The sequence below is a fragment of the Mobula hypostoma genome, chromosome 6 (genome assembly GCF_963921235.1).
Source record: "Mobula hypostoma chromosome 6, sMobHyp1.1, whole genome shotgun sequence".
Classification (NCBI taxonomy): Eukaryota; Metazoa; Chordata; class Chondrichthyes; order Myliobatiformes; family Myliobatidae; genus Mobula; species Mobula hypostoma.
The window spans coordinates 167971013-167984182 of record NC_086102.1 but is presented as its reverse complement, the minus strand read 5'-3'; the positions used below and the strand labels follow the sequence as shown (position 1 = coordinate 167984182).

At 42.4% G+C, this 13170-nt stretch overlaps 1 protein-coding gene across 4 annotated transcripts in view; it reads right to left on the bottom strand.

Annotated features, from left to right (window-relative positions):
• ubr3 (ubiquitin protein ligase E3 component n-recognin 3) overlaps positions 1–12713 on the bottom strand; it is a 230487-nt gene extending 217774 nt beyond the window's left edge. For 3 of the 4 annotated variants that reach the window (XM_063052208.1, XM_063052206.1, XM_063052207.1), the window contains exon 1: positions 12258–12713. In XM_063052208.1, the coding sequence (XP_062908278.1) occupies positions 12258–12685 (428 nt within the window). In that variant the 5' untranslated portion in view covers positions 12686–12713. The remainder of the gene's footprint in view (positions 1–12257) is intronic. The other variant, XM_063052210.1, reaches the window with a different exon arrangement.
• Positions 12714–13170: the final 457 nt, after the last annotated feature.

Sequence of the window (13170 nt, the reverse complement as noted above, 5' to 3'; positions counted from 1 at the left end):
GATATGAATGTGGTGAGGACCTGGATGACAGACTTCAGTGGAGCACCAACAAAGAGGCTCTGCACAAGATGGGCCAGAGTCATCTCTACTTCCAGAGGAGACTGAGGTCCTTTGGAGTATGCAGCCCTCTCCTTCACATGTTCTACCAGTCCGTTGTCACCAGTACAATGTTCTATGCAGAAGGCATCAACACAGGTGACACCAACAAGTTCAATAAATAGATTAGAAAGTCTGGCTCTGTTACAGGAGTCAAATGGACACACTGGAGGCTGTGGTAAATCAAAGGACCCTACAGAAAATCCTGGCAATTCTAGACAATGTTTCACACCTTCTGCATGCCACCTTGGCTACACAGAGGAGCACTTTTCGTGACTAAGACAACTGCACTGCTCCAAAGAACACTATATGAGGTCAATCTTATTCTCAGCCATTAGGCTCTATAATGTCAACCTACAGCCTCTCCTGTTAGACTGTTAGAGATAACTTATTTTTTATTCTTTCTTACTTCTCTTCTATTTGTATATCTGTGCACTTGTAATGCTACTGTGACACTGCAAATTCCTTTGAGATCAATCTCAAAGGTATCTATCCACCTATATACTTCTAATTAAGGGTGGCACAGTAGAATAGTGGTTAGCACAACGCTTTACAGTACAGGTGACCTGGGTTGAGTTCCCAACGCTGCCTGTAAGGAGCTTGTACATTCTTCCCGTGATGGCATGGGTTTCCTCTGGGTGCTCTGGTTTCCTCCCACAGTCCAAAGACATACCAGATGGTAAGTTAATTGGTATTGGTGAATTGACCTGTATTTAGACTAGAATTAAATTGGGGGAATTGCTGGGCAGTGCGGCTTAAAGAGCCTACTCCGCACTGTATCTAAGTAAATAGACAGATAGTTAGATAAAGGGATGGGTGAGGTGTTGATGGTGGGTATGGGCCCAAAGGAAGAGTAGAAAAATAGAATTGTGCCAATAAAGCTTCAATAATCCAGAAACTTTGAAGGTGCCAGATTTGCAGAACTATTAGATACAATTCCTTTAAATCTCCAATAAACTTCAAATTTATTTTTTATTTTAACAAGTAGTTAGGCAGTAAACTAAAACTTTCTCATAAATCCATTTAGTTTCAAGGAAATGGCAGCAATAAGCTCCTGAGTGTACAAGAGTGTTTGAGGGAATTGGCACCCAGGTGCATTAAAGAGAACAGCAGGAACCAGGATCCTGGTGATTGGAGGAACCAGTGCAGCACTGAGCCAGATGCCAAACCACTGGAATTTCAAAATAGTTGAATACCAGATTAGTTGTTTTACTGTAAATGGCCAGTTAATGTTGGCGATCATAAGCAGGATGGAACAAATATCATGCCATCCTTTATAATTGAGAGGAGAGTGTGAACTTCATTTATACAACTGCAGGTGGCGGGGTGGAGATACCAAAGTCACCCTTGGGCAAGGTGTAGCACCTGTTTAGCACCCCCTCCACGCCCCCCCCCCAATCAGGGTCACACAAAGCCATGGGAGCAGGTGGTAGATGGACGTATGAGCAGCTGGTGGATATCACAAGTCCTGGTTATGCAACCACCGATGGCAGGCAGACAACCTCTGAAGGGTATTGATAATGACTGGGGTCACCCATCTTGTAAAGATACTGCTCAGAGGAAGGCAATGGCAAACCACTTCTATACAAAAATTTGCCAAGAACAATCATGGTCATAGATAGACCATGATCGCCTATGTCATACAGCACAGTACATAACAGTGATGGTGATATACAACTGCAATCAATAAACATCCAAGTGATTATCTTTACAAAAACGAGTGTTCTGTCCTTTCTAGTCAGCAAAAATTTTTATAGTAATTTTTAATTGAGACATTTAACTGGGAAAGTAAATTTTCTATAACAGGAAAGCCTAACAAACCTTGGTTATTCTGGGCTTCTAAATATTTTTCCCCATATACAGTATTGTACTGTATTCCATGAAAAAAACAAATTTCATGACGTAATTGATGATAAATTTGATTCTGACACTAATCTCTAACGTGGACTGAGATTGGGAAGGGGGTAGGGAGACAGGAATCCAGGTTGGGAAAAGGGGAAGGGTGAGGGGAGGGACAAGGAAGCACCAGAGAGACATTCTGTAATGATCAATAAACCAATTGATTGAAATCAAATTACCTTGCCTGCTGTCTCAAGGCTGGGTGAGTCTGCACCCGTTCCAACCCCATCACTGGCACTTCTCTCTGCCACCTGTCCCATACCCCTCGCTTGGTAGGCCACCCTTGCCATTCCCAACATCCTTTGCTTCTGCCAGATTTACAAACTAGCTCACCGCTCCACACTGACAAACACAGTGCTTTGCAAAGGTCTTGGGCATCCTAGCTATACATATGGGCCTAAAACTTCTGCATAGTACTGTAGGTGCCAGCAATAACTTTGAAACACAAGCCTTTACTGAAAGACTTCTTAATGAGAACCAATTCATCATTCTCATCATTTGATATCATACAGAATCAATGACTGAACAGAACTCTGTTTTTTCAGCACATTCTCTCAACAAACCCTTGAAATCAGAATGCGATAATATAAAATTATTCCTCACTTTACCACACTCTTACTCCATTTTTTCAGTAATTTATTGCCTTCCAAGCCTTTATTTGTGATTTTTCAATTTTCATATTCAGTATTCTACTGGGTTAGGTAACATTACTCACATAAGCAAACTGCTCATCCTCCAGAGTCGTCTTTTAAGAACACAAGACAGAGGGTTGGAATATATCAGTGATCAAATCATTGGCCTTGTCCACTTAACTGTTTCATCCCTCAATTCCCCTTACATTCAAAACGCAATGTCAGCCTTAGATATACAATAAATACTTCTCTCAATAATCTCAAGCCATATGTGGTTCTTCAGAAATGTTTTGTTTCTGAGGTTGAGTGCAATTCAATACATAATTCAGGCTGGCAGACTAATGAAGACAGCATTGCACAGTTATAAGTACTGCCTTTCTGATGGATCTCAAACCAAGGCCCATCTGCCTCCATGGCACATATCAAACAATTCCAAGAGTCTCAATACCAACATATAATTCTCAAGTAGCAAAACTGATAGATTATCTGATAATTTATTCCCTCACCTTGGACAATCTGATTATTCTGTTTCTGTGCTACAACAGTTATCAATTTCTAATCTACCTAATTAACAGAAATGCACTGAGTCATCTGCAGATCTGTCAACTACAATATGCAGTAAAAGTTCTCCCCATTTAGCCTCTCATATGTTGACTTCAATTCAACATGCAATTTATATACAATTCTTTTTGTTCATCTCTTCCCACTCCTACAATTTCCTCTAATTCAAATTGATTTATACTCTGTGACCAACCTACTTATGTTTATTACCAAGTCCATCAACATTCACCTCAAAATTGCTATCTTTTGCCAAATCTACAATACCTTCAAACTTCTGTTACTTTAGAACTTCACTTTTTTTTGAAAAAAGTTTTGAACATCAATAGGTATACACCGGTGCTCTCCAACCTGTTTAACTGCTGACCATTCGTTACCAAAACACAGCAGATTTAGCTTTTTTTTAAATTTTAAAAATGATTTTAAAAAATGATCTGCTCCAACAAGAGGAAGTCTAACCATCCACCTTCGGCACTCTCTGTTAAGAGAATCACAGTGACACATTTCTGAACTCCAACACCCCAAGCTCTAACACTGATGCGCGAATTGCTACCAACACAGTACTATAGGAAAAAGTTAGTAAACTGGAAAGGGTGAAGAAAAAAAAATCATACAAGGATGTTACAGGGTTCAAGAGACTAAGTTACAGAGGGAGGATATATAGTTTAGGTCTTTATTCCTTCATGCTTAGGTGACTGATGGATGATCTTAAAATCACAAAGGGATAGGCAGAATAAATGCATTCAGTCTTTCTCCCAGGGTTGCAGAATCAAGAACCAGATAGTATACAGTGCCTTGAAAAAGTATTCAGCCCCCACGACTATTTTTCACATTTTATTGCCTCATTTTCTAAATTTAAGATATACTGAAGTAGAGTATTTTGAGCAAATCACAAAATATTGTGCATCATGTCAAATCAAATGAAAAATTTCAAAACCTGTCAACAATTTACTAACATTTTTTTTAAATTGTGAGGCTAAAAAAGTATTCATCTCCTTTGTAATTACTATGCTAACTTTCCCCAAGTACAATACTGTATATTACCTTACCAACACACCCAATTTGCTGACGTAGAAAATTGGAGGATCACCTATTTTCCACCAATTCATAAGAATAAATATTCCCACTGTACGGTCCAACAGTGTGGTAGATTTTCAACAGACCAAACCAAAATGAATATAAAGGAGCATTCAAGACAAGTCAGAGAAATGATAATAGAGAAGCAAAAATTTGGGGAAGAATACAAGACCATCTCAAAGGCACTGAATGTACCTCAGAGTTCAGGCAGTCCATCGCAAAACTACAGCGACACTACCAAGACCAAGTTGCCCCTCTAAATTTAGTCACCGGAGAAGAATGGCACTTGTAAGAGAGGCTACTGTAACTCTAACAATCACTCTGAGTGAGCTGCAGAAGTCAGTAGCTGCACCTGGAGATAAAGATCATGGCTCCACAATCTCTAAGGCCTTGCACAACAAGGGTATTTATGGAAGAGTGGCAACAAAGAACCCCTGGCTTAAAAAAAACAAGCATATACTCACCCATAAAGACTTTGCAAAGCGTCACTTAGAAGATTCTGTAAAGATGTGGAATGTCTTGCTAAAGTTGAACATTTTGTCCCTCAACACTAAACACTATGTGTGGTGTAAATCTAATTCTATGCATCACCAGGAAACACCATCCCTGCTGTAAAATATCTGAAGGTAGCATCATGCTATGGAGATGCTTTTCAGAAGCAGGGACTAGTAATCTGGTCCATTGATCAGAAGATGAATGCTATAAAACACAGAGAGATCCTGGATTAAAAACCTGCCAGCCTCTGTGAGAAAACTCAAACTGGGGAGGAAGTTTGTCTTTCAGTAAGACAACGAACCAGAGCACACTGACAGAGCAACCATTGAATAGCTTCAAATGAAGAAAATTGATGTTCTTGAGTGGTCTAATCAGAGTCCTGACCTTAACCCAATTGAAAGTCTCTGGCAAGACCTCAAGATTACTGCTCACCGCACTCCCCAACTAAACGGGCACAGCTTGAGCAATTTTGCAAGAAGGAATGGGCAAATCTTGCCCTATCACATTATGCAAAGCTAATAGAGACTTATCCAAATAGATTACTGGCTGTAATAACTGCAAAAAGGGTTCAACTAAGTACTGAGCAAAGGGAGATAAATACTTCTGAACTGCTGACATTTCAGGTTTTGAATTTTTAGTTTTTCATGCTTGACAATTTTCCATTTTTGGGGTCAACTGTGAAAAAAAAGATGCAATTCAAAAATAAAAATTCTCAGTTAAATTGATCAAAATCCCTGATTGTAATACTCTTATGTGAACAAAGTTGGGTGCTGAATATTTTTACAAAGGCACTGTAGGTTTAAAGTGAGAGTGAAAGATTTAACAGGAATCCAAGGGGCTTTAGTTAAGTGACTTTAAAGCAGATGACTGTGTTCCCACAGATCATTCAGTCTTCCTCAAGCAGAAGCCCTGCATGAACCAATAGATTAGAAATCTGCTGAGGGCTAGATCGGTGATGTTCAGAACAGGCAATCCAGGAAAGTACAAAAAAAATCCAGGTATGACCTCTGGAAAGCCATCCCACATGCAAAGCGGCAATTCTGTACTACACTTGAATTACAGTGGGATGCTTGACAACTGCGGCAGGACTTGAATGCCATCATCTCCTACAAAACAAAATCAAGCATCAAGGTTTCACTCCAACATGAGCTTAATTCCCTTTATGCTTGCTTTGATCGATAGAATACAGAGGCACTTTCACATTCATTTACAGGCACCGATGATCTTGTGATTTCAGTCTCTGAGGCCTTCATGAAAGCATCCTTCAGGAGGGTGAATCCACAGCAAGCATCTGGCTCCAGCATACCTGTCAGACTACTGAACACCTGTGCTAATCTACTGGATGAAGTTTTTCTGGCCATCTTCAACCTCTTGCTTTGGCAGTCCGAGGTACACACCTGCTCAACAGACTTCAATCGTACCAGTGTCTAAGAATGTAGTAACGTACCTCAATGATTATCATACAGTAGCACTTACATTTACTGCAATAACTGATTTTGAGAGACTGGTCATGAAGCATATCAAATTCTGCCTGAGGAGTCACCTGGATCTGCCCCAATTTGTCTACTGTCATAACAGGTCAACAGCAAATGCCATTTCATTGATTCTTTACTCACCTCTGGAATACCTGGACAATACCAAAGGATATTCTTCATTGACTATAGCTCACCATTCAACATCATCATTCCCTCAAAACTCATCACTAAGCTTGAAGACCTAGGCCTTGATACCTCCCTATGCAACTGGTTCCTTGATTTCATCACTTGCAGACTCCAGTCATTATGGATTACCTGTTAACAACATCTGCTCCATAAGAACTATCAGCACAGATACACTACAAAGCTGAGTGCTTCACCTCCAGCTTTACTCACTTTATACCTATGACTGTGTGCCTAAGTACAGCTCCAATGCCATATTTAAGATTGCCGACAACAACACTGTTGCTCGCCAAATCAAAGGTGATGGAGAGAGTTGAATGGTGCCACAACAACAATCTCTTACTCAACATCAGCAAAACCAAAGAGCTGATTATAATTATCAATTCCAGGAGGAAGAAGTCAGAGGTCCATGAAGCAGTCCTCATTAGGGGATTGGAAGTGGAAAAACTAGGTAACTTTAAGTTCCTTGACATTACCATAACAGAGGATCTGTCCCAGGACCTGCACATAAGTGCCATCACAAAGAAGGCACAACACCACCTCTACTTTCTTTGATACTTGCATAGATTTGACATGTCACAAAAACTTTGACAAGTTTCTAAAGATGGAAAGTGGAGAGCATCCTAGCTCACTGCATCATACAATGGAAAAGACTACAGAAGGTGGTGGATACAGCCCAGTCATTCACAGGCAAAGCCCTCCCCACCATTGAGCACATTTACATGGAGCAGTGCCACAAGAAAACAGCATTCATCATCAAGGAGCCCCACCATTCAGAGCATGCTCTCTTCTCACTACTACCACTGGACAGGAGATGCAGGAGCCTTAGATCCCACAGCACCTGTTTCAGGAACAGTTATTACCCTACAACCATAGGCTCATGAACCAGCAGGAATAACTTCCCTCACCACACCTTGGAACTGATTCCATGACCTACAGCCTCACTTTCAAGAACTCTACAACTCATGCTCTCAGTATTATTTATTATTTTTGTTTGCACAACTTGCCTTCTTTTGCACATTGGTTGTTTGCTTATCTACAAATTTTTAATAAATCCTAATGTGTTTTTTTTTAACTTTCCTGTAGATGGTAAGGTGTCGGGTGTCAGGTATGGTGCTGGAAGATTGGAGGGTAGCTCATGTTGTTCCGTTGTTTAAAAAAGGCTCCAAAAGTAAACCAGGTAATTACAGGCCAGTGAGCCTGACCTCAGTAGTAGGTAAATTATTGGAAGGTGTTCTGAGAGATCGGATATACAAGCATTTGGACAGCCAATAGTCAGCATGGCTTTGTGCGCGGTAGATCATGTTTAACAAATCTTGTAGTTTTTTGAGGAGGTTACCAAGAAAGTAGACAAAGGAAAGGTTGTGGATGTTGTCGACATGGACTTTAGTAAGGCCTTTGACAAGGTCCCACATGGGAGATTGGTTCAGACACTAGGTATCCATGGAGAGGTTGTAAACTGGATTGTGCATCAAGGATCTATGCTGGGACCATTGCCGTTTGTTGTCTATATCAATGATCTAGATAATAATGTGGTAAATTGGATCAGCAAGTTTGCCGATGACACTAAGATTGGAGGCATTGTGGACAGCAAGGAAGGTTTTCAAAGCTTGCAGAGGGATCTGGACCAACTGGAAAAATGAGCCAGAAAATGGCAAATGGAATTTAATGCAGACAAGTGTGAGGTGTTGCATTTTGGAAGGACAAACACAGTAAATGGTAGGGCACTGAGGAGTGCAAGAGAGATCTGGGAGTTTAGATACATAATCCCCTGAAAGTGGCATCACAGGTAGACAGAGTTGTAAAGAAGGCTTTTGGCATCCTGGCATTCATAAATCGAAGTACTGAGTATAGGAGTTGGGATGTTATGAGGAGGTTGTATAAGACATTGGTGAGGCCAAATTTGGAGTATTATGTGCAGTTCTGGTCACCTACCTATAGGAAGGATATCAATAAGATTGAAAGAGTGCAGAGAAGATTTTCTAGGAGGTTGCTGGGTCTTCAGGAGTTGAGTTACAGGGAAAGATTGAACAGGTTAGGACTTTATTCCTTGAAGTGTAGAAGAATGAGGGGAGATTTGATAGAGGTTTACAAAATTATGAGGGGTATAGACAAAGTAAATGTGAATAGGTTCTTTCCACATAGATTAGGAGAGATAAATACGAGAGGACATGGCTCTAGGGTGAAAGGGAAAAGGTTTAGGGGGAACATTTGGGGGAACTTTTTCACTCAGAGAGTGGTGGGAGTGTGGAACAAGCTGCCATCTGACGTGGTAGATGCGGGCTCACTCTTAAGCTTTAAGAATAAATTGAATAGGTACATGGATGGGAGAGGTCTGGAGGGTTATGGACTGGATGCAGGTCAATGGGACTAGCAGAATAATGTTTCGGCACAGACTAGAAGGGCCAAATGGCCTGTTTTATATTCTGTAGTGTTCTATGGTTCTAGATACCTGTAAGAAAATGAATCTCAAGGGAGAAATATATGTATTCTCATAATAAATTTTACTTTGACTTTAAAGGGGTAAAGGGGAAGCAATTTGGAAGCACAGGATATATACATCCCAAAGAGGAAGAAGGATTTAAGAAAAGATGACACAACCATAGCTAAAAAGAAAGTCAAAGTCAACATAAAAGCCAAAGGGAGGGTATATAATAGAGCACAAATTAGTGGGAAGTTAGAGGATTGGGAAGCTTTTAAATACCAACAGAAGGCAACTAAAAAGTCATTAAGATAAAAATGGAATATGGAAGTAAGCCAGCCAAAAATATTAAAGAGTTTACCAAAAGTTTCTTCAGATTCATAAAGTGTAAAAGAGAGGTGAGAGTGATTATCAGACTAGTGGAAAATGATGCTGGAGAGATAGTAATGAGGGATAAGGAAATGGCAGAAGAACAATACAAGTATTTTGCATCTGTCGTCACTGTGGAAGACCCTGCAGTATGCTGGAAGTTCCAGGTATGACCGCTCATAAAATGTGTGAAGTTACCATAAGGTGCTTGCGAAACTGAAAGGTCTGAAGGTAAGTCACCTGAACCAGATGGTGTACACCTCAGGGTTCTAAAAGAGATGGCTGAAGAGATTGTGGAGGCATGAGTAGTGAACTTTCAAGAATCACTTGATTCTGAAACGGTTCCAGAGACTGGAAAAGTGCAAATGCCACTCCACTCTTCAAGAGGGGAGGGAGGCAGAAGAAAGAAACTCTAGGCCAGCAAGTCTGACTTCAGTGGTTGGGAAGATGTTGGGGTTGACTATTTAGACCATATAGGCCAGAATCAGGCCATTTGGCCCATCAGGTCTGCTCTGCCATTCAATCATAGCTGATCCTTTTTTTCCCCTCTTACTCAACTCCATTTCCCAGCCTTCTCCCCGTAATCTTCGATGCCATGTCCTATCAAGAACCTATCAATCTCTGCCTTAAATACACCCAACCACCTGGCCTCCAATGCTACACGTGGCAACAAATTCCACAAATTCACCACCCTCTGGCAGAAGAAATTTTTCCGCTTCTCTGTATTGAATGAGTGCCCCTCTATCTTGAGGCTGTGCTCTCTCGTCCAAGATTCTCCCACAATGGGAAACATCCTTTGCACATCTACTCTGAATACATTCAAAAGGTTTCAATGAATATATTGAATTCCAGTGAATACAGAACCAGAGCCATTAAACGTTCCTCGTATGATAACCCTTTTGTTCCTGGAATCATCCTTGTGAACCTCCTCTGGACCCTCTCCAATGCCAGTACATCCCTTCTAAGATGAGGAGCCCAAAACTGTTCATAATACTCAAAATGTCTTATAAAGCCTCAGCATCGCATTCCTGCTCTTGTATTCTAGACCTCTTGGAAACAAATGCTAACATTGCATCTGCCTTCTCACCACTGACTTGACCTGCAAGTTAACCTTTAGGGTGTTCTGCACAAGGACTCCCAAGTCCCTCTGCATCTCAGATTTTTGGATTTTCTCCCCGTTTAGAAAATAGTCTGCATATTTATTTCTACTACCAAAATGCACGACCATGCATTTTCCAACATTATATACCATTTGCCACTTTCTTGCCCATTCTCCTTCTGCATCCTACCTGTTTCCTCAACACTACCTACCCCTCCACCAATCTTCGTATCATCTGCAAACTTGACAACAAAGCCATCTATTTCATCATCTAAATCGTTTATACACAGCATAAAAAGTTGCCCCAACACTGACCCCTGTGGAACAGAACTAGTCACTGGCAGCCAACCAGAAAAGGATCCTTTTATTCCCACTCACTGCCTCCTGCCAATCAGCCAATGCTCTAACTATTTTAGTATCTTTCCTGTAACACCACGGGCTCTTAACATGGTAAGCAGCCTCAAGTGTGGAATCTTGTCAAAGGCCTTCTGAAAGCCCAAATATACAACATCCACTGCATCCCCTTTATCTATCTGACTTTTAATTTCCTCAAAGAATTCCAAGATGTTCATCAGGCAGGATTTTCCCTTAAGGAAACCATGCTGACTTTGTCCCATCTTGTCCTATGTCACCAAGTATTCCATCACCTCGTCCTTAACAATTGACTCTAACATCTTCCCAACCACTGAGGTCAGGCTAACTGGTCTATAATTTCCTCTCTGCTGCCTTCCTCCTTTCTTAAAGAGTGGAGTGCCATTTGCCATTTTCCAGTTCTCTGGCACCGTGCCAGAGTCCAATGATTTTTGAAAGATCAACAGCTCCCAGCAACTCAACACCATCCAGAACACAGCAGCCCATCAACCACCTAAACACTCATTCCCTCCACCACCAACACAATCTACAAATTACTTTGCAGTTACTGATCCAGATTGCTATACCACTCCCTCACTGCAAGACCCTGGAATTCTTTCCCTTAACTCTTCTCTCCATCAAGCCACTTCTGTGGGAAGCATCGCTTTAATCTGGGTTTTAGAATATATGGCAGTGTCATTGTGTGCTTGATAATGCTCTTAATAACATTTACACGGTGCTTTAAAGACCACAAAACATAGGAGCAGAATTAAGCTGTTCAGCCCACCCTGTCCGCTCGATATTGTTGCAACAGTACAACATTGTACATAACGTTAATGAATATTCCTGAATGGAAATCTAGTCTAGAACTCATTCTTAAACGTGCGTCATAGTGCACCTTTCCCCACCTTCAAATCCTCCATCTGGGTGAATGCAGTTTTGCTTATTTGCTCGGGCCAGTACAGCAGTCAAATAGTTTTGGAAGCTGCTGCCCCTGATCAAAGTGTCAAATCTGCCTGGTCATCGGCATGTGACAGTATGGTATCCAAAACTTCGAGTAAGCAAACTGTTCGGGCCTATGATGTACATATACCATGCGCGGAGTTCAATAAATTGAGGTTTCTGCGAGAAGGATTCGACCACGAATTTAATGTTGTTCAGGCTATGCTCTAGTAGTACCAGTAGCTCTGAAAATTTAAGATTCGGAGCAACTTTTGTAGGTCATTATATAAAATTACAAAATCAAGAGGGTTATTGGGACTTAATGTTGTGACTTTTGTATGATTTCATGGAGATTAACGTCAAGTTTACACTATTAATTAAATGGAATCCAAAAATCAAGGAATCAAACGTATAAAATCATTCCTTAAGTCTCAGGATAGCAGCAGTCACGTCCTGTTTTGTACCCGGTCCTCGGCGTTACTGGGAAACGCAAGGAGTTTACAAACAAGTGCAGCTGCTGCTAGAAGGTCAGTGATTACCCAGTGAATACGGACGAGGACTACTTCAAGCCAAGGCCGGAGTCCGCAGCCCTGGAAGCGGAGATTACTGCAGCGAGGAGCCGCGAACAGGCTGAGTCGCGTCCGCGGTCGGTCACTCACCCGCTGTCCCGCATCACGCTGCTGTCCCCGCAGTCGCAGGCCCCGCCCGCTTGACTCCGAAACATGTTGAAATCGTGGCCCGTGTGCTCCCCGGCGTTGAAACACTCGGCGCACAAGGACATGCACGGCGAGATCCCGCACGTCCTACACCGGTAAGCCACGAAGTTGGCCGTCCACACCAAACCGCACAGAGTGGCGTTGTCATAGGCGCGCACCATTTTACAGAAGTCATCGAAGCTCTCGCCGCCGGCCATCAGGCACTTGCACCACTCGATCACTTCGGCCTCGGCCACCGGCCTCTTAGGGCTCAGCACACTGTCCAGTAGCTCACCGAGCAACTGCGTGCCTCTGCCGTCCGACCGAGAGCACTCAACCTTCAGCGAAGCAGCCACACTCCGCTTGTCCCGGCGCAGCAACGGCACCGCCATGACGGCCGCCCCCCACCCCTCCCCCCCGCGCTGATCCCTGACTTATTTTGTTCTTTGACCAGCGTCGCGGCAGCTCTCGCGAGATCCGCAGTCGCGCGGACTCCGTTCCTCGCTCGCGATCGCGACGTCGCCGCTGCCGTTTAAATGGACATCGCCGTGCGTGAGGTGACAGATCCTGGGCGACACGCTCGGAATGCCCGCAACGTCGGCTGCGTGTTCCTCTCCCTCCAGGCTTCCTGACTCTCCAGCATTTTTTGTGCGAAGCGCCTGCTGCGTGTCCCACAACGGTGAACCTTCTGAGGATTTAAATTGTTCAGCTTTAAAATGAATATTGCAATAGATAGGAAATGCGTATTGTGCTCCACGTCAACTGAGAGAAAGTGTTTGTATGCAGGAAATGGATGACGTTAAACATATGCCAGTTGAATTCCTGTGGGGGGGGGATAAAAAGCAGAGGATTCTGTAGTGGTGCTTTGGTGTTGCTG